Below are 18,082 nucleotides of genomic sequence, written 5' to 3' on the forward strand. Positions count from 1 at the left end.
GTCCTTGCCCTACTTGACCAATGCATGTGGCATGTGAGGTTGCTCAGGGATCCTGCCCCAGGTGTGGTGGCATCTCCCCCAGGAGGTGAATGAGTGCAGGGTGTAGGGGGGTGCTGTTGGTCAGCACACAGGGTTTGGGCTTTTATCCCTGTGTGGGCCAGGAGATTCCTCTGTCTGCTTGGGAGCAGCGCAGTAGGACCCATCCTCTGGGATAGTTTCCTTCTAGCTGTCCTTGGACTGGAGTGGTTGATATGAAAGACTTAAGCATGATTACTCAAAAAAAAGCTGTTTCTTGTGATCCCCCCAGCAAACTGCTGTTCCCATATCCAGCTGTGTCACTTCCCTCTCTTTGCTCTCTTGGGCTGTAGGTTCTGAGAACAAACTGCAGGTTGCTGCATGGTGCAGGGAAGGGGCTGATTAAGAGGTGACAGAGTAATTTCTCACCTTGTTTCAGCCTTGAAGGGCAGAGCCTGTCCTGAAGCTGCAGCTTCCACTACCCTGGGAACCCTCTGCTCTTGACTGTGCCCTGGCTCTGCCTTCCCTGCTCCCAGCATCCCAGGGGCTGCCCAGGGATCCTGGCAGTGATAGGCAGGGGCCTGCCCAGGAATCTTGATGATGATGGGTAGGGGCTTCCCAGGGATCCTGGTGGTGATGGGCACTTTCCTTCCCAGGGCTCCAGGCTGGGACACCCTGGCTGCACCGGGACCTTGTCCTCCTGCCCACCATGGTGGCAATGCTTCTCCTGTGTGCCAGCGCTGGTCCAGCCGTACCCACTGCCAGCTCCCGGAGTGGTGAGTAGGGGGTGGGTGGGGGGCACTGGCTGGGTACCGAGGGACAGAGCAGGACTCTCAGGTCTGCTCTGTGCTAGGGAAGGCAAGCAAACACCCAAAGGGATGCACAGCACAGGAGCTCCTCACACACACAACCCCTGGGCCATGGCTTTTACAGCCTGACTCCTGCCAAGCCACCTTCACCCCCTTGGTGGGTCCCTGCTGAAACCAACAAGTTTCTACCAAAACAGCACAGCTTGAAAGGATTGCTGTGCCATGTTTGTGAGGCTCAATTCTAGGAGAGATCCTCCCAGCCATTTGGCTTTTTGTTGGATTAGGAACATTCCCTTCCTCCCTTCAAGGGAGGATTACAGGGAGGATTACAGCACCTGCAAGACCCAGAATTTCATGGGTTGAATTGGAATTACCCACAGCAAATTGTCTCACATCAGACACAAACCAAGAAAAACAAATTAGATGGCAAATTAGTTTGGTTAGTAAGTAATGAGAGATCACATAAATTATAACAATCTGGGGAAAGAGATCCCTTATAGACCAAGGCAGAACTAAGCCTTCTTATCCAATACCATGAGCCCCAGGGAAAACATAAATTTTCATTACGTATCCTCATCCAGTGGAGCATTTTGGATACTTCTGGTCCTTGCAAGAGCTGCAGTTCAATATATCACGAGTATATGGGCCAGATATACTTGGAGGACATCATTGAAATCCTGGAGATTTTTTCACCCTTCTTTTCTTGGCAAGATGCATTAGAAGGCTCCAAATGAAACAGCAAATAATGAGAAATAGGTTCCAGAGCTCTTACAGAGGCCACTGGCTCAGAGACCTTCAGGTTCCCTGAGGATGAGCCAGTGGAAAAAGCCCCAGACAGAACTACTCCTTTCTGTCCTGAGTCCTCACTGCTCTTCAGAAGCTCCTTGTTGTCGTGATAGACTCATGGACCTTCTCTCTCCCCCTACCCTGTGTTTGCTGCTGCAGCCACAGGGTTCCCCCCAGACTGCAGCCGCCTCCGCAAGAACAGCCCCAGTGGCGTGTACGTCATCCAGCCGGCCAGATCCCCGCCACGCGTGGTCTGGTGCGACATGGACACCGAAGGCAAGGGCTGGACTGTCGTCCAGAGAAACTCTCATGACACTGAGCTCACGTGGAAGCAATCCTGGACCACCTACAAGTATGGCTTTGGGAACGTGCACAGCGATTACTGGCTGGGCACCGAGTACCTGCACCTGCTGACGCAGCAGGGCACCTACAAGGTGCGCTTCGTCGTGCGGGACAAAACCAACGTCACCCACTATGCTGAGTATGACATCTTCAGAGTGGAGAGCGAGGCCAGCGGGTACCCGCTGAGGCTGGGCCGGCATTCTGGTGATGGGGATGACTACTTGACCCTCTACCACCCCAAGAAGGGGGGCATTCATGACAACATGAAGTTCAGCACAGTCGACAAGGACCAGGACCAGTACAGCGGGAACTGTGCCAAGAGCTACGGGGGGTGGTGGTACAACAGGTGCCAGAACGTCCTGCTCAATGCCAAAAACTACATTGTTTGGCCAGGATTCTGTGATAATGGTGACTGTGCATCGTCCCTCATCCTGGTCAAACCCACTGATGTGTGTTGACCATGCACAGCCCTCTGGGAGTGAGGGGGTGCCACCATCCCCAGCTCAGCGCCCCATTCCCATGCCAGTCCCAGTGCACATCCTACTCTGCCCACAGCTCCTGTTCCCTCACCAGCTGAAACACAGCAGCTCTGGGGCTCAGGAGCCATCACCCAGAGCACTGGGCACATGGACAGCTTTGCCCAGTGCCATGGTGCTGGCTGGCACTGGGGCACAGGCACTGGTTTGGGGTGGGTGCACCCGCTCCCATCCTGGGGAGGGGGACATGGTGCCTATTCCCTTCCCCTGCAGTCAGTGAACCCTGCTTTGCTCAGGCCCTGCTCCCTCCCCAGGCCTCGCACACCCCACAGCTCTGCTATCCACGGTGGGAGGAATCAGCTGCAATAAACGCTGGAGCCAGACTGTGCTGCCTCGTGTCTACCTGCACACAGGTGTTGGGGGATGACTCTGTCCAGTCTTCAGGATGGCAGACTTGGGGGAAAGTAAGTGTGTTAGGCAATATTCCTTCCAATGACTTCTTCCAGCCACTGCACTCTGGACTGTGCCTGTAAGGCTACAATTAGCCAACAGGGCCAGCAAAGCCCTGATCATGCAAAACCCTCACTCATAGTTTGCCCCTGTCCATGGCTGGGTGGTTGCTTTTGCTAGGAAAGGGAAGAAACCATCACAACCTTAAGTGTGGAAAGGGCACTGGGCTCCCTGAGAGTGTGAGTGATGTGGGTAAGTCAGTCCCATCATTCCCTGCTGCAGACACGGAATGTGTCTGTGGAGCTCCCTCGTGATACAGGGAAGTTTGAATTTGGGGCTTGAAAGAACCCACAGTTCCTCTCCTCAGTATTTGGAAGGAAAGCTGAACTCAAGGAAGGTTTGTGGCTGGGAATGCTGAACAACATGGGACTCCGGAGCCAAGGTCTGTGACCAAGGTCCCAGGGCACCCTGCAGAACTATGGCAGTGCATTGTTCCTGAGGAGCTATGGAGTTCTCAAGGAGCATTCTTTGGCAGCCCTGGAGGCACCTGCATGTGGGCAGCACTGCTGCATGGGGAGATGGAGATATGAGGGTGCTGCTGGTTGAGAAAGGCTTCCCAGTTGGAGCTTACTTGAGAGTAGCACTTCTGGACTAAGAGATACGTCTGCTGGTTTAAAAAGGCATTGGTGCTCCAGCCTGGATGCACAACCTAACAGAAGGGGAGAGGCTGGCCAAAGGCTTGGGGCCCCTGGTAAACAGCATTCCACTCAGCAGCCTGCCCTGAGCTGCATTCCTGGGTCTCTGCTGGAAAGAGAATAGTTGTAACTCGATGATCCTTGTGGGTCCCCTCCAATTCAGAATATTCTGTGAACCTGTAAGTGCAGCCAGTGAGACATCTCCTGCTCTGATCAGCACCAGTAGACCAACATCCTCCCTCTGCTCAGCATAGGGAGACCATATCCCAAGTACCATGTCCACGGCTGAGCTGTCCAGTGCACAGAATTATCACCACACTGGAGCAAGTCCATACAGACCCAAGCTGATCCAGAATCTTGAAATTCTGGGATCCCTACCATGTCAGGCTGTCTCAGCTCTCACACTGGCCCAGACAGACCAACCATGTGGTGCTATGTGGCCTTGCAGTACTGTTGTTCCTTTCTTGCCTAGCCACTCTCCCTGTTCCCTCCCAGCGTTCACAAGGTTAATGAGGCAGGATGACACTGGCCTGGCTTTCCAGGTCATGGCTGGCAGGGTTGAACTGACCTGATGCTTCCCTCGCACCCTCTGCTTGCTGTTGGCCATGCGATGCTACATTCCCTTTTTGGAAGATCTCCACCTTGGAATGCAACCCTCTTCTGTAAGTGGAAGTCTTGTCTGTAATTCCTCACTCGAGTTGTATGAAAAAAATTTCCTTTGAAAACTTTTTCTTACTGCACCAGAAGCCTCAGGCATGCTTCTGGCAGGAAACGGAGTTTGCAAGGAGTTCCCAAATAAATGAAGGACACTATGCAGGTGTGAAAGTGATTTTATTCTGCAGGATGAACACAGACTACAGCAAGGATGTGTTGACAATGTGGCCTGCCCTGGGCTCAGTACAGCTTAGATCAGGTTAGCTGGTAATGATGGATATTTTTCTGCTGAAAACATCTGTACTCACAAAGCAAAAAGAGAGTAAGACCATGCTGATCAGGAGGGTCTTAGGTTTCTGAGCACAGAGTTCTCCCCAGAAGGAGCATGCTTGGATACTGCAGCGTTTATAAAGATGCATTCTACTAATATTCCCCCCAAAATCCACCACAGGTGAATGGCCAGAGACAGAGCTGGGAGCTTTGCTACTTTTCAGGACAGGAGGAAAACAAAGCAGTTCTTTATACAGAGGAACAACCCTTTTCACCCCCAGGGCCCCATCATCAAACAGGCCCCAGCAGGGCACTGGCCTGGTCATGTGCCCTGCGTGGACAGAAGGGGGAAGGAGTTCTAGTGGTATGGAGTTGGTTTGATGAGGATGGCTGAGGCTCTGCAGTTCCCCTGGCACAGGTTGCCCCATGTCAGGCTCCCCCTGACATTCAGCTGCACAGAGTAACATGCCGAGTACCACCACCCACCCCCATAGCGGGAGGCACAGTTCCCTCTGTAAGTGTCCTGATCCCGATCCTTTGTGGAGAACTTCATGTTGTTATGCACTTTCCTGGGATTATCTGAATCCATGGCATCCTCTGCTGTCCCTGAGTGCACTCCCAGCCTCAGCCGGTAGCCCTGGGACTCGTTGTCCAGGCTGAACAGGTTGTAGTCTGCAAACTTCATGTTGTTTGCGGCATCCCAGATGACGAACCTGACCTGGTAGATCTTCTGCCTGGTGATCTGGTGGATGTACTCAGTGCCAAGCCAGAACTCAGTGTGCACATTCCCAAAGCCATGCTTGTAGGTGCTCCAGGACTCAGCCCAGGTGATATCCGTGTCCTGCCGGTTCCTCTGGATGACGGTCCAGCCCCCATCTGCCCCACTCATCTCACAGTACACCATGATGGGGTGCAGTCCTGTGGGCTGGATGATGTAGACGCCACTGGGGCTGCGAACTGGGACCTCGCTGCAGTCCCTGGGCCAAGCTGGGGCAGCACAGAGGGGGATAGAACAAAAGCCTGGGCATCAGGACAAGACCTTGGGCAGGAGGGAGGTTCATCTGGCCAGAGCACCTGGGGGATAACCAGCTCCAGAGAGGTCTGGAGGTGAGAGTGGTTTGGCCTCAACCCTCTGTTCCTTTTCCATATGGAAGACCAAAAGGAGTCAGCCTCAGTGAGAGGCCCCAGACTCACTGAGCTCTGCTGATATCAGTCCAAGAGACTGAATATGGTCACTAGTGGGCTCCTTTGGGTCTCCTGAAAAAGGGTTTGTGCTGGGAGGAAGGTGAAGAGCACCTAGCCCCTGCCTGTGACTAAGGGAATGGGGAAAAATGACCCCTTCAAGCATAAAGCCACCCTTCCCAGCCTGCACAGTGCACACACACACACACACACATACACAGAGCACTGCAGTCTGCACTAGGTACACCTCCGCCTCCACCATCCTGGAGCACTGCCAGGGCTAAGGGACAGTTCAGGGTTCTGCCCTACCCAGAGCTGGCTGGGTCCTGTACACAGGCACACAACAGCGGATGCCCATAGGATGCTACCTACTGGTTCTCTTCAGACCACTCTCTGAATCGGTAGAGGGAGATTTCTTGAAGGTGTTTAGGGTTTGCATATGCACAGAGTGGCCTGGCGCAGCCAAGATGAGCAGGGAAGCAAGGAGCAGAAGACACCGAGCTGGTAGAAAGGGACAAGAAGAAAAGAAGAAACGTGATCGTCCTTCCCATGGCGCCAGCACCACATTTACCACGAGCCTGTGAGGTGCAGGAGGGCACCAAGTATGCTGGGCAGCATCAGGCTGCTCCCTGCAAGCTGCAAAGCTTGCCAAAGGGGCAGACAACCTAGCCTTTTCCCCTTGATCTGCTGTGGACAAGTCAAACATTGGGTAGTTTTGGGCACAGCAAAGTACCCAACAACTGCCTGAGCCAAGTTTCCCTCCTGATCCCTGGAGCAGGGGCCTGGCTGGGGTCAGCCAGAAGATGGGATGAGCAGCTGGTGCTCAAAGAGGTGGCAAGTGCCCCTAAAGGGCACCGGTGCCCCCGATCTACCATCAGTGTGCAAGGACCAGTGCATGGAGCCTCTCCCTCTTGCTGAGCTGCCCTACCTTTGCTCTCCCCGTTGGTGGCAAGGAGCGCCCGCTTTCCAGCCCTGTACTCACCCATTGCTCCCTGTGGGAATGCCCTCCGGAGCGCAGAGCTCTAGAGTGGCCGGTCACACAGAGGGATTTGTAGTGCCCTCTGCACTGGGCGGGCTGAGTGGGTCCTGCCCCCCTTTTCTGCTGGAAGAGATCAGGTTGATTTCCTTTGTGCCTACAGAAAACACCAGCTGAGGTGGAGGTGCCTGTGGTTCTGGATTGCAAAGAAAATAATCCCCATGCCAGCAAGAATCATTGGAATGGTCTCTTGTGTGAATGCTTAGTGACTTGGAAGGAATTTCCTCTGGGAACAATGTATTTGCTAACTTTGAAGAGTACTGCTCGGTAAACACTGGAATGCCACAGTCACCAGCCAGGTGGAGAGCAAACACGGGTCTGCCCCTGCCTCCCGCCACTGCAGCTGGTGCTGCTAGGTCAAGGGGCTCTTGTTTAATCTGCTCCAGTCCAACTCAGCCTGGCTCTGGGTGGGGCAGCAGAGCAGCCCCATGATCCTCAGGTAGGCAAACTGTTGTGGGACAGTGTTTGAAGCAGCTGATGTGTTCTGGGGTGCATGACACAGGCAGAGAGTCGTGGTGGAGGGATCTGTGTCTGGGAGAAGCAGGAGAAGTCTCAACTCCCCAGTGGGACACAGTCCCAACCTGAAAGGAAGCAGCTGAAGGGCCTGATGAAAGGTTTCTGCAAGGCAGATGAAACAGTTGTGGCCTCTGGGCACTGGGTTTTGGGGAGTGGCCACGCAGGATGAGAGGAAAGCAAGTGTCTACCCAGGAATGAAGTGAAAACAGGTGGATAGAGGGCAGCAACAGTGATCTGAGCATGTACAGAGGGGATCTAAGCATGCATGGAGGAGAAATGGAGGGGACTGAGTGCGCACAGAGGGGGGTGAGGCATATCATGGTGGAACCCATAGGAACTGAGCACCCACAGAAGGATGGCAGGATCTGAGCATCGGTGAAGGTCAGCAGAGGGAATCTGAGGGCACCTGTTGTGAAAAAGAGGGATGTGAGCTTGCCCAGGGGAGAGAAGTCAGCACCAAAGAGATGCTGAAACGACCAGAGGAGATCTGAGTACTCGAGGAGGGGAACAGATGAGATCTGGGTGCACACAGAGGGAAATGGAGGGCACATGAGTCTACAAGGGGGAGAATGGGGATGATCTGTTTGTGCAAGAACAGAGGGGTTCTAAGAGAGCACAACAAGGGGAATGAAGAGGATATGAAAGCAGCTGGATAGGAATGGAGTGCATCTGAGAGTAGCTGGAAGTGAAGAGAATGAGTAAGAGGGGTTCTAGAGAAGCACTCAGAGGGAACAGAGGGAATTTGGAAACATGCAAAGGTAGAATAGTTTGGTTGTAAGGCACTCAGAAAGGATGGCAGGGACAGGCAATGCACAAAAGTAGAAGATCTGATACAGTATCTGGCATGATAAGTCTGGCTGTTCAATGGGAACTTGCGAGGTCACAGATTCCCCATAGTGCAATTTACCAACATGGTCTGGCCCAGCTGGATAAGAACTTACACAATCCAGGTTCACAAATAGTGTAGTTTAGGGAAGGAACAGGAAAGCAGATTCAGGACTTTTGGTGATAAATGCACTAACTATGGAGTGTTATGACAGAAGGGATAGTAACATAAATATTAGCTCGCTCTCTCTCTCTCTATATATATATTCACCCAGGTCTGCTCCAATGCAGTTGGAGGTGTGAAGTTCAGCCAGAGACATCCCTTCAGGGGAGAAGGAAAGACACTGTCCATCTGCTGATCCCAAGCAAGCAGAGATGCTTTTCCCTCCTCTTTTTGCCCTGAGATCCCACTTTGATACCATAATTTTTGGCCAGCTTTGCTCCAGACATCGTTCCATTGTTGGCCCTTGCTGGTGTCAGGGGCAAGGTCAGCCAAGGGACTCATCCCTTGTATTTCTCAACCAGTCTCATCGATTCTCGACCAACTTAAGGCAGCTCTGAAGGAAGCCTGGCAAGTTACTACCCTTCTCCCCCACCCTGCACCATCACCATCACTGACAGCTCTGCAGCTCCAACTGTAGCTGGAATGTCCACCCAGGGAAAGGAAATGCTGCCCATTACCTGGTTTTAATGTCTGCAAGCCCAAGAATCCAGTACTTCTATCACAAGCATAATCCAGGTTTTCAGAACTCTTTATTTCTGTTTTCAGACTATTCCCATTCAAACACCCAGAACAAGAAAAGCAGTTGCAGAAATTTTGGTCCTCTGGGGTGGATCCATATGCTGAAGTCCCCTACACTGAATCCAGGGATTTGGAATCCTCTGAGCTACCCTGATATCCACATCTGTGGGATGTCTGGCGGACACAGAGGCATTGCCAGATGGCCCTGGGAGACAGAAGGAGGAATGAAGAAAGAGGGGGAGCAGGGAGGACACCCTATATTCCCATTAGGGTGTATGTGGGGGGAACAGGGACACATGGGGCGTTTGGAGGGCTCAAGGGATAACTGGGGGGTCTTCAGAGCAACTAATGGGCATCAGAGTGAAGTTACGGGATCCTGGGGGCAACTGGCGTAACTGGTGCCCTCAAAGGGACAGTGAGGGTTCTAGGGAAAACAGGGGAAAGTTGGAGGGTTTCAGGGGCAATTAGGGCATCTGAGGGAAATAAAGGCAGCCTGGAGTGCTACTGAGTGCAATAGGGAGATCCTGGAATGGGCCAGAGGACAAAGGGAGTCCCAGGAGACATGGAGCGTCCTGTGAATTTAGGAGTCCTGGCAGTCTTTGGCCCACCCTTGGATACCTGGGTCCCCTTGTACTTGCAGGGAATCCCAAGGGACTGAAAATCCGGAGGGGACTGGGAGTCCCATGCTGGTCTGTGAAGAGCCCTTGAAGCATGGGGATTTTCAGAGTACAGCTCACCAGGTCAGGAGTACTCACACCAGCAGCAGAACGAATGCCATGGAGCTGACAGCCAGAGCCAGCCCCATGGTTGGTATGTGGGGCAGGGGGGTCTTGTCATCGAGCCAGTGCAGCACAGTGCTGAACACAGCCTGGAGTCCTTTCTCTTCCTCCACACTTCCCTCTGACACTGTGGGGATGCAGCCTCTCAGGTCAGGGGGCCCTGCAGCCAGGAACCAGCTGCCCCTGCAGCTCTTGCTCCAGCCACAGACCTTGCTGTTCCCAGCAACCCAGGCATCTGGGGGTCCCTGCTCCACCCCACATGCTCCCAGAGGAGTCAGGCACCAGGGAACACATGCTCTAATCCACCTGTCCACCATGAGGCCAGGCGTCCTGGCACCCTGCTCACCCTCTTCCTGTGGACCCAAGTGTCCCAGATCCCACTCTGCCCCACGCTGCTCCCTGCCCCCAGGGCACTCAGGTGTCTGGGCTCACCATTGAGGTAGAAGAACTTGCGGATAATAGGCTTGGAAAGTTCCCCCAGGTGACAGGCAATGGTTCCCAGAGCAGGTTCCTCAATGGTCAGGCTGAAGGGCTTCTCTGGATTCCCCTTCAGCTCCTTGAACAGTGTCATGTCCTGTGTGCGCAGCTGGGGTGTGGGGGGACACATCAGCACCGCCCGGACCCCCAGGAACACGGAACAGCACCCGTGCATACAAAGGCACCTGTGTCCTGCACATGCTTGACACGTCCCCTTAATGCTTCTTGTACCCCTTGCTGGTGCAGGTGCACACACCTCCCATCCGACACGGGTGTGCACCCAGGGATGCACAACCAGAATGTACACAAAAGTCACTTCCTGCACATGCAGGAAGAACTTCTTCCCTGGGAGTGTGGTGAGGCCCTGTGCAGCAGAGCATCTCATCCCCCACAAGAGCTTATCTGTTTTTTGTTAGCCAGTCAGATAACTCAAACAGGACAGTGTATCTTGTAATGAGTTATTTTTGCACCATGGGTTTAACACTGGTCTGGCATCTCCCATCTGCCAATAAACATCTTACTGTCGAAGTGAGATGGGGAAGATAAGCTGGATTTCTGACTGACAGTAAGTCACTTTGCAACTGTAAAAGCCACAGCAAACTTCTGCAAAGTAGAAAGCTTCTATACATTTTCCTGGAAATGTGTGGAGTTTCTCCCATGAATAGGGACACCTATTTCCCAGTTAATCCCCCAGGGGTTAAGTGAACGAATCTGTGTACATTATTGTCATTTTAGTGGTAAGTTAAACTTGGCTCCTATTCAATACTATTTCTTTTGCTAGCTTTAATATAGATACCTTGATATAGTGCACTGTTCTATGTTATGCTGTAATGTACTAGTAGTTCTTTTAGTTTTATACTGTGTAGTAAGTAATTCTGATTAAGATATTTCATCTGTTATATTTTTCCTTTTCATTTTGTTATTAAATAATTCATTTTTATAAATATATCTGATTTGCCATCATTAGGACTTGTGGGCCAAAATTATCCCTAAAATTTAAACTATTGCCAGATTCTGAGGCTAAGGAAGAATTTACCTTCATCTGAACCCATCTCTCTGAAAGAGTTTAAATACACAAAGGAATCCTTTCTGACCCTCAGACTCAGCAGCAGGGCTTCTTTAATAAATTTTGTCTGAAGCTTCCACTCTCCCCATGACACCCTGGCACAGGGTGCCCAGAGAAGCTGTGGCTGCTCCTGCATCCCTGGAAGAGTCCAAGGCCAGGTTGGTTGGGGCTTGGAGCAGCCTGGGATAGTGGAAGGTGTCCCTGCACACCTTCCAGGGGATTGGAATTACATGAGCTTTAAAGTCCTTTTCAACCCAAACCATCCTGTGATTTTATGATTCTATGCATGCACACATGGATCTGCGAATGCAGATCTGCCTGCTACTCATGCACCCTTCACCTAAGGGAGCATCCTGTGTGTGCTTACACAGCTGCTACTTCTAGCACAGGAGCTGCTGTGGCAGCAGTCCCTGTACCTGCAACAGTCCCCCTCAGAATGTCTATTCACACCCTTGCAAGCCCACGTGCAACTCACATTTGGGGCAAACATCCAGGTGATGGGCAGGCCAGTGGGGATGGGGAAAGGCACGTTGCAGTGCAGCACGATGGTTTCATCTGTGTAGGTCCACAGGTCCTGCACTGGGAGCATTGACAGGCTCATGAGCTCACATCTGCACATGCACTGACAGAGGTGAGGGTGCTCCTGTGCTGGCTGCAGGGATGGGCACGTGAACACTTGGGCAGGTGCCCTCAGCATGGGACCATTGGTAAGAAATGCAGGGAGTCCCCAGAGATTCTTGTGGTGAAATCCTGTCTTTTGGATCAACTTTGCTCACTATAATCTCATTATAATACTGAGCACACCTCCATCCTAAAAGCTACCTGCCCCCAATGTATGACCACCCCTTGCTGAGCACATAGTCTGCATCTTTCTAGCCTAGACCTTCAAAAGCAAAGTGAGACAATTTGGCCTCAATCAGTACCAAAAGTGTGACTGGAGTCACTCAAGTGCCACCGAAACATAAAAAGTAGTACTAAAATAACCTAAGAATGGGGGGAAGTTGAGGAAGAGTTCCTTACCCTTAACACAACAGTCTCATGGCCCCATACCTGGGCAGTCCAGGGCAAACTGACAGTCCACGAAGCGGCAGGTAGCACACTGGAAGACTCGGGCAGCTGGCTGGAATCCTGCGAAAGAGAGACTTGGTGGTCCCAGGGAACTGGGACATGTACTAAAAGACAGCAGAGGACAAGAGGGGTGGGCACTCACCGCAGGGTGGGATGCAGGCTGGAACTGGTGGGGGAGGAAGCAGTGTTAGACTGGGCATCATTGGGGACCCACATCCTTGTCAATGAGCTGTCAGGATTCAGCCTTTGTCCAGTCTAGATGGGGTCGCTGGGAGTTTCTCTAGGACAGAGATTCCCAGGGTGGTCCCGTACCTTTCCCCAGCAGGCTCAGCTTTGTCCAGATAGTGTTGACAGCTTCCTGCAGAGACTTGTTCAGGGGTTCTGGGGTGCCCCAAATGTCCAGGTAAGACAATGTGTCTTCCCCCTGGTCCCCATAAACCTTTCCCAGACCCCACAGATCCCTTGTACAACTCACTTTGATTCCATATATCCCTCCTGAAGTCAGATATATCCCCAAATATCCCCTCAAATTCCCCAAGAAGCTGTACACCTTGAAACCCATATACCCTCAGGATTCCCCAAATATCCCTTTACAGCTCCCAGACCTTCATATATCCTGTATTTCACCTCCACCCCATCGTCCTTCAAGGCCTCCACATCCTATCCCTCTTGCCCCATGTCTCATGTCCCTCACTCTGCTCACTCTTGTCCTTTTGGTCCTCTATAAAATACATAGCATCCATGATGATGTCCCGAAGTTCCTCACGCTGTCCTGACCCTGTAATCAGTACAGGGACATCAGAATCAGTACAGGGTTAGAGTTGGAGTTTCAGGGATGGGAAGGTCCAGTAAATTCTGGGAATTTCTGCGGGTTCCTGGAGTCCTGATCAAGGTTTAAGGAATAATGGGAAAGGTCAGGTGTCCCTGTGGATTCCTAAGGTCCTAGGTAGGGTCAAGGGGTCCCCAGTGTGTCCTTGGTCACTGTTGGGTGATTCTCAGGGTTCCAGGCAGGTTTGGAATTCCCCAAGGTCTCCAGATGCCAAATCAGGACTGAGAAGACCTTGGCATGGTTGTGAGTCCCACGGATGCTTGTCTGGGGTGGGTCCCCAGGATCCCCAACTTCCTGGGATCCTGCTCAGTGTCAGTGTGAGGGCCTTGGTTGAAACAGGAAACCCCAGAAGGCTCTGGGGTGCTGTTCAGGGTGGGGATCCCCTTTGGGATGGATGTCCCTGGTGGAAAGGAGGGACCACTCAGGACAGAGGTCCTTGGGTAGGATCTCTGTTGGGTTTGGTGTCCCTAGGGTCCCAAGACATACCTACAGTGATGGAGGCAAGCGGTTTAGCAGCCTCAACAAGGGCCTCATGGCATTTTTTATGTCTGGGGTCATTGACAGAGGCCCCAGTAATGTCACGGCAAAGCCGTGCCCGCTGAATGGGGGGCCCAAAGCAGAGCAGGCAGGGGTGCACCTCAGGAAGGCAGGACATCAGGACCCACAGCCACAAGCCATGGTTTCTAGGGTGCCAGGGGACTAACATCAGCATCAGGGCCACTGACCACCACTCCATGACCCCAAACCTAGCACCCAAGTGCCTGACTTCCCTGGACAAAGGCAGGGTTCCAAGGTGGAACCCGGGTGCCTGGGTTGCCAGGGGACCAGGTAAGGTGGAAGGCCACACTCTAGCCAGCCACACTGACCTCACACCAGCCAAAGGTGTGGGGCAGAACCCAGCAAGGAATGTGCAAGCCCAACATTTGAGCAGGAAGAACTGAGCCAGCCCAAGGCTACAGCAGCACCACTGCCAAACATGGCTGGGACTGCCTGGGACATGGCATTTGTATGTGTGTCCCGAGGACACTCTTCTGCCTCTCTTCTATATTGTATTCTTGGGTAGAGGAATACACACCTGGTGCATCTTCAAGATATCAGATTGTTCAGGTCTCCATAACAGAGAGGGAGAGAAAGAGAGAAACTACAAAATATTATCATTAACTACAAAGCAAAAGACTCAGAAAGCAGCTGCTGGTTTTACAGAGACAAGAGCTCCTGATGCAGAAAACAACACATGACAGTGTTTGCAGGTGAAAACCAAGCATGACACTAAAGATTCATGTGAAACCCCAGTACTACTAGAAGGCAGAAGGTGCTGTAAGAGCTGAGCTGGCATGTGCCAAAACATTTAATAAATGCAAGTTGCTATTTCCATCCAGCTTGCAACTGTTCACTTTCATCCCTGTCCTGTTAATGAGCATGGAGATAGTGACCCATCACTGGCAGCCATGGTCACTATGCAGGTATCTGACAAAGCCCATGGTGACAAAAAGGACATGATGGTCCAATAGCCTAGGCTATTCAAACCCAGTGCTTGCCAACTCTCTCCTGCGGAGCAGAAACTAAGATGAATGCAGGAAATGTTGGAGACCTTGCCAGGTGATGTAGATGCCACAGCACGTCCACTAGCAGAGAACTTCCTGAGCGTCAGCTGGCCTTGGGAAGGGATTTCCTAAAGCCTCTGCCCTTCCTGGCTGCCCCAGCGTGCAGCAGTGCAGCACTGCTGAGCAAACCAGCAGATGGAAAGCCTGCCCTGGTCAATGGCCCTGAGCGATCGGCACCAGAGTCCAAAGGAGGAATGAGGCTGTTGAACTCCAGACAGAAACACACCATTGACTGCTGAGGCAGAGCAGGCAGCACGGTCTGTTCTGCCCCACAGTATTCTAGGCTGTGATTTTAACCATCAGAAGAAAAAAATGATATAAATGGTATTTTTTTATGATGCTGGGAAGGCAAAATGGATGGTTGGGACCTATTCTAAAAAGGGGGAAGGTATGTCCTCTTCTGTACTTACTAGAGAGGCACCTTCAGTACAGAAGAATTAATTCCCTTCCAAAATCCAGTATTAAGAATTGAAATTTGCATGCTTTTATTTCATCTGAATTTCTTGACCTGTCTTTTGTAATAGATGTTCTCACAATGTTGTGGAAGAACTGCAAACTCCAGAACTCAGCTTTCTCGAGTGCTTTTGCTTTCCCTGTAACATTCTGACTCTTGGACAAAATGAGCTAGTCTGCTCAGCAGGGGAAAAAAACAACCAACCAAACCAACAAAAATCTCAAAGAAAAACACAAAACTCTCCAAAATGGGACTCTGAAGTGGTCTTAGTCCAGTGGTTTGTGATCTGGATCAGAAGGAATACTCTATACCACGCATGCTATTCGCAGAGTGGGTAGAAACAGCTGCTTTGGACTTCCAGAGCTGCGGTTGGCGCTATTTCCCAGGTGCTTGCCTGGAGCACTGTTTAAACTCCTTCTCCATCAAACAGTCCCAGCCTCTCTTGGCAGGTGGCTGTGGAATGGTTAGATGGTCCTTTTGAGAAGAGCTCTAGAGGTTCTGTGGCTGCACGGCACCACATCACGAGGTCACAGTGTAGTGGGTGGGTGCCCAGTGCTCGATATTCCATCAGCACTTGTGGCAGCCAGTGCGGGTTTGTCCCGGATCCCCTTGGGCAGCACACCGAGGAAGAGGTGCCCAGGTCACCCCAGCCAGGTCACGTCTGGGAGCCAGTGTGTGCCGAGGGAGCGGAGGCCGAGCTGGGACCGCAGGGCCATGTCGGGTGTCCACTACAAGTTCTCCTCCAAGCTGAGCTACGACGTGGTCACGTTCCGTGGCCACAGCATCTCCTTGGTGAGCTCAAGCGCCAGAGCATGGCCCGCGAGAGGCTGAAGGCGGCCAACTGTGACCTGCAGATCCTCAAAGCTGAGACCAGCGAAGGTGAGTGGGGTCTGGGCCCGGGCCCCGGGGCTGCCCGGCGGCATCGGCACAGAGCAGCATGCAGTGCCACAGGCTGTGGGAGCCATGCTCTGCCCTGGGGACAAAAGCCAGGGCAAGAAAGCGCAATGGTACATACCAAACTGGCTTTTACAGCTCTAAAGGGATTCTCTGACATTCCATGTAATTCCATGTCAATATCCATTCTTCCCAACTGACTCATACTTTTTCTGTGTTTGTGTTGTTCTCAGAATACTCCGATGATGCCCAGATCCCAAAGAGCATCTCAGTTGATTGTGAAGAGAGTCCCAGCTCGAGCTATGTGAGTATCCATGAAGCACTGGATTCCCTGTGAGGGATGTCAGGGTGTGAACTTCTTTTATGGATTTGGGTTTACAGAGGCACTTGGACTGTATCTGGTCAAAGCTGCCGTTAATTTCTTTTTTCATGGGGTACATTTTTTTAATGTATCTACTCCAAAGCACATTTTTAGGTTCGCAGGGATGTGGGGTTCAAACTCCAACACTGGTAAATCCTAAGGTGACTCTCTTGGTTTTGTTCTTGCGGTGACTGGGCTGAGAGCCAAGTGACCGATCCTGTTTCCTCCGCATGAGGAGACTCCAGCTTGTATGCCTTTGCTTTTATTGGCTTTATAGTAATGACAGGTACCTCCTGTAACAATTACATATTATTAGAAATAAACTTTTAATATGTTCCCATCTGAGAAGAGCCTGGTTGTCAGTATTTGACTTTCTTGCACTGGGGGAGGTGCGTTTGGAGACTGTGGGGTATCTGGCAGGTATCTTGCACCCCAAATTTGGGGCTTTTGCACGCTGTCGGGAGAAGATAGACCAAGAATTGTGCTTCTACATATGGCTTTGGTTTGGGGTTAATGGAAATATGGATGCTTCGTGCTGCCCTGTCATGGCATCTTCCCTTTCAGGCTGGATGGCACCTCGCATGGTGTTGTGGTGCTGCCCTGCAATGAGAGGATGGATGCTGGTAGCATTCAGATCCCATCAGTTCCTGTGTGTGATGATCACGAGACAGTGGCTCTGCAGTTGCAGTGATGGCAGTTACTCAGGCAGAGGAGCTTTCTGTCCCTCCAGCTGGAAACACGGCAGAAATATCTGGCAGAGAGGCCGATGTGTGGGAGGGATGAGGATCTGCTGTCACAGGGGTTGCGTGTCTGATTCCCGAGGACTTGAATCAGACACAGATCACTGAGTATGTGGAATCTCAGCAAGTTTGCAAATGGAATAAATAGCTCCCAAAATACTGTTGCATTTTCAAGATCACCTGAAAGGAAATTGTGCCAATTAAGACTCTTCTTTTTTTTCCCCACAGAGCTCCTAAATTGCACCAACCCCTAGGAAAGGCTTCCAGGTGACCTTTCTATCACTATTTGTAGTCACTGTAGCATCTGTAACACACTGGCCACTTCGGCCCTGTCGTGGCTAAGGATGGCAAAGATCTGACCACAGGGCTTGGGCTCCTTCAGAGAAACACTGTTCTGGAGACAGAGCTGCTGACAGTTCTGGTATTGCTTTGGCAGAGGAGGAATTATTTTTCACTGAAAGAAACCTGCACTCCTGAGCATCAACACTGTCACCCTTCTGGTTTAGAAACTACACTCTGTGTAACTGGTGACACCGAAGGAATGAGATTTTGGGGTTTTGTTTTAGTTTCATTGAAGGTACCAAGAGAGAAGAGTTTATGAAGACAAATAAATTTCCACCTTCACTGAACTATCAGAACATAACGGTTTGATGTTCAGGTGTTCTTTTCTGTTTTCACTGCTTGAGGCTGGGTCCAAGTGCTTCATTTTAAGTTCTGATCCTCTATTTCTTCTGCCAAGAAACAAAATGAGCCAGTGAGGGGAACATCCAAGGCAGTACGTGAAACTCCAGCCTCACACTTCATCCTACACACTGCACTTCATTCTAAACAGTGCAGCCTTATATTAATTTTCTGGACATTGAACTTGAATGTGGTTTAATTCTTTTATGAACAGGTTGCTGACTTTTCTGCCCCTCTTTCTCTGGCCCAGCTCATCAAGGTATAGAGATATTCTCTGTCAAATACTTAAAAAAGAACCAAACTCCTTTACTTAGTCTTTTTAAATCTTACA

General features: G+C 51.4%; 4 protein-coding genes across 4 annotated transcripts in view; 2 read left to right on the top strand and 2 right to left on the bottom strand.

Moving 5' to 3' along the window:
• Nucleotides 1–2,803, top strand: part of LOC103616358 (fibrinogen-like protein 1-like protein) — a 3,171-nt gene extending 368 nt beyond the window's left edge. The window contains exons 2-3 of the mRNA XM_017735271.1: nucleotides 672–791; nucleotides 1,770–2,803. Of these exons, the coding sequence (XP_017590760.1) occupies nucleotides 672–791; nucleotides 1,770–2,410 (761 nt within the window). The 3' untranslated portion in view covers nucleotides 2,411–2,803. The remainder of the gene's footprint in view (nucleotides 1–671; nucleotides 792–1,769) is intronic.
• A 1,595-nt stretch (nucleotides 2,804–4,398) lies between these two features.
• LOC108446969 (fibrinogen-like protein 1-like protein) lies at nucleotides 4,399–6,712 on the bottom strand. Its single transcript, XM_017735272.1, has 3 exons — nucleotides 6,662–6,712; nucleotides 6,052–6,180; nucleotides 4,399–5,484 (listed from the first exon to the last, which is right to left on the bottom strand). The coding sequence occupies exons 1-3, from the start codon at nucleotides 6,663–6,665 to the stop codon at nucleotides 4,856–4,858; spliced, it is 762 nt and encodes a 253-aa protein (XP_017590761.1). The 5' UTR covers nucleotides 6,666–6,712; the 3' UTR covers nucleotides 4,399–4,855.
• Nucleotides 6,713–8,871: 2,159 nt separating this feature from the next.
• SPACA6 (sperm acrosome associated 6) lies at nucleotides 8,872–13,753 on the bottom strand. The gene is made up of 9 exons (XM_017735279.1): nucleotides 13,504–13,753; nucleotides 12,892–12,966; nucleotides 12,501–12,569; nucleotides 12,331–12,354; nucleotides 12,171–12,248; nucleotides 11,596–11,699; nucleotides 10,010–10,163; nucleotides 9,554–9,704; nucleotides 8,872–9,003 (listed from the first exon to the last, which is right to left on the bottom strand). Exons 1-9 carry the CDS (start codon nucleotides 13,751–13,753, stop codon nucleotides 8,910–8,912), a joined length of 999 nt encoding a protein of 332 aa, XP_017590768.1. The 3' UTR covers nucleotides 8,872–8,909.
• A 2,036-nt stretch (nucleotides 13,754–15,789) lies between these two features.
• LOC103616360 (E3 ubiquitin-protein ligase RBBP6-like) lies at nucleotides 15,790–16,273 on the top strand (the record flags this gene model as incomplete). Its single annotated transcript, XM_008634516.1, is given in 3 exon segments — nucleotides 15,790–15,865; nucleotides 15,868–15,954; nucleotides 16,203–16,273. Coding segments are annotated over 3 exon segments (234 nt in total), but the record flags the coding sequence as incomplete, so codon positions are not given.
• Between the last annotated feature and the right edge of the window lie 1,809 nt (nucleotides 16,274–18,082).

The sequence above is a fragment of the Corvus brachyrhynchos genome, unplaced genomic scaffold (genome assembly GCF_000691975.1).
Source record: "Corvus brachyrhynchos isolate BGI_N302 unplaced genomic scaffold, ASM69197v1 scaffold15, whole genome shotgun sequence".
Lineage (NCBI taxonomy): Eukaryota > Metazoa > Chordata > Aves > Passeriformes > Corvidae > Corvus > Corvus brachyrhynchos.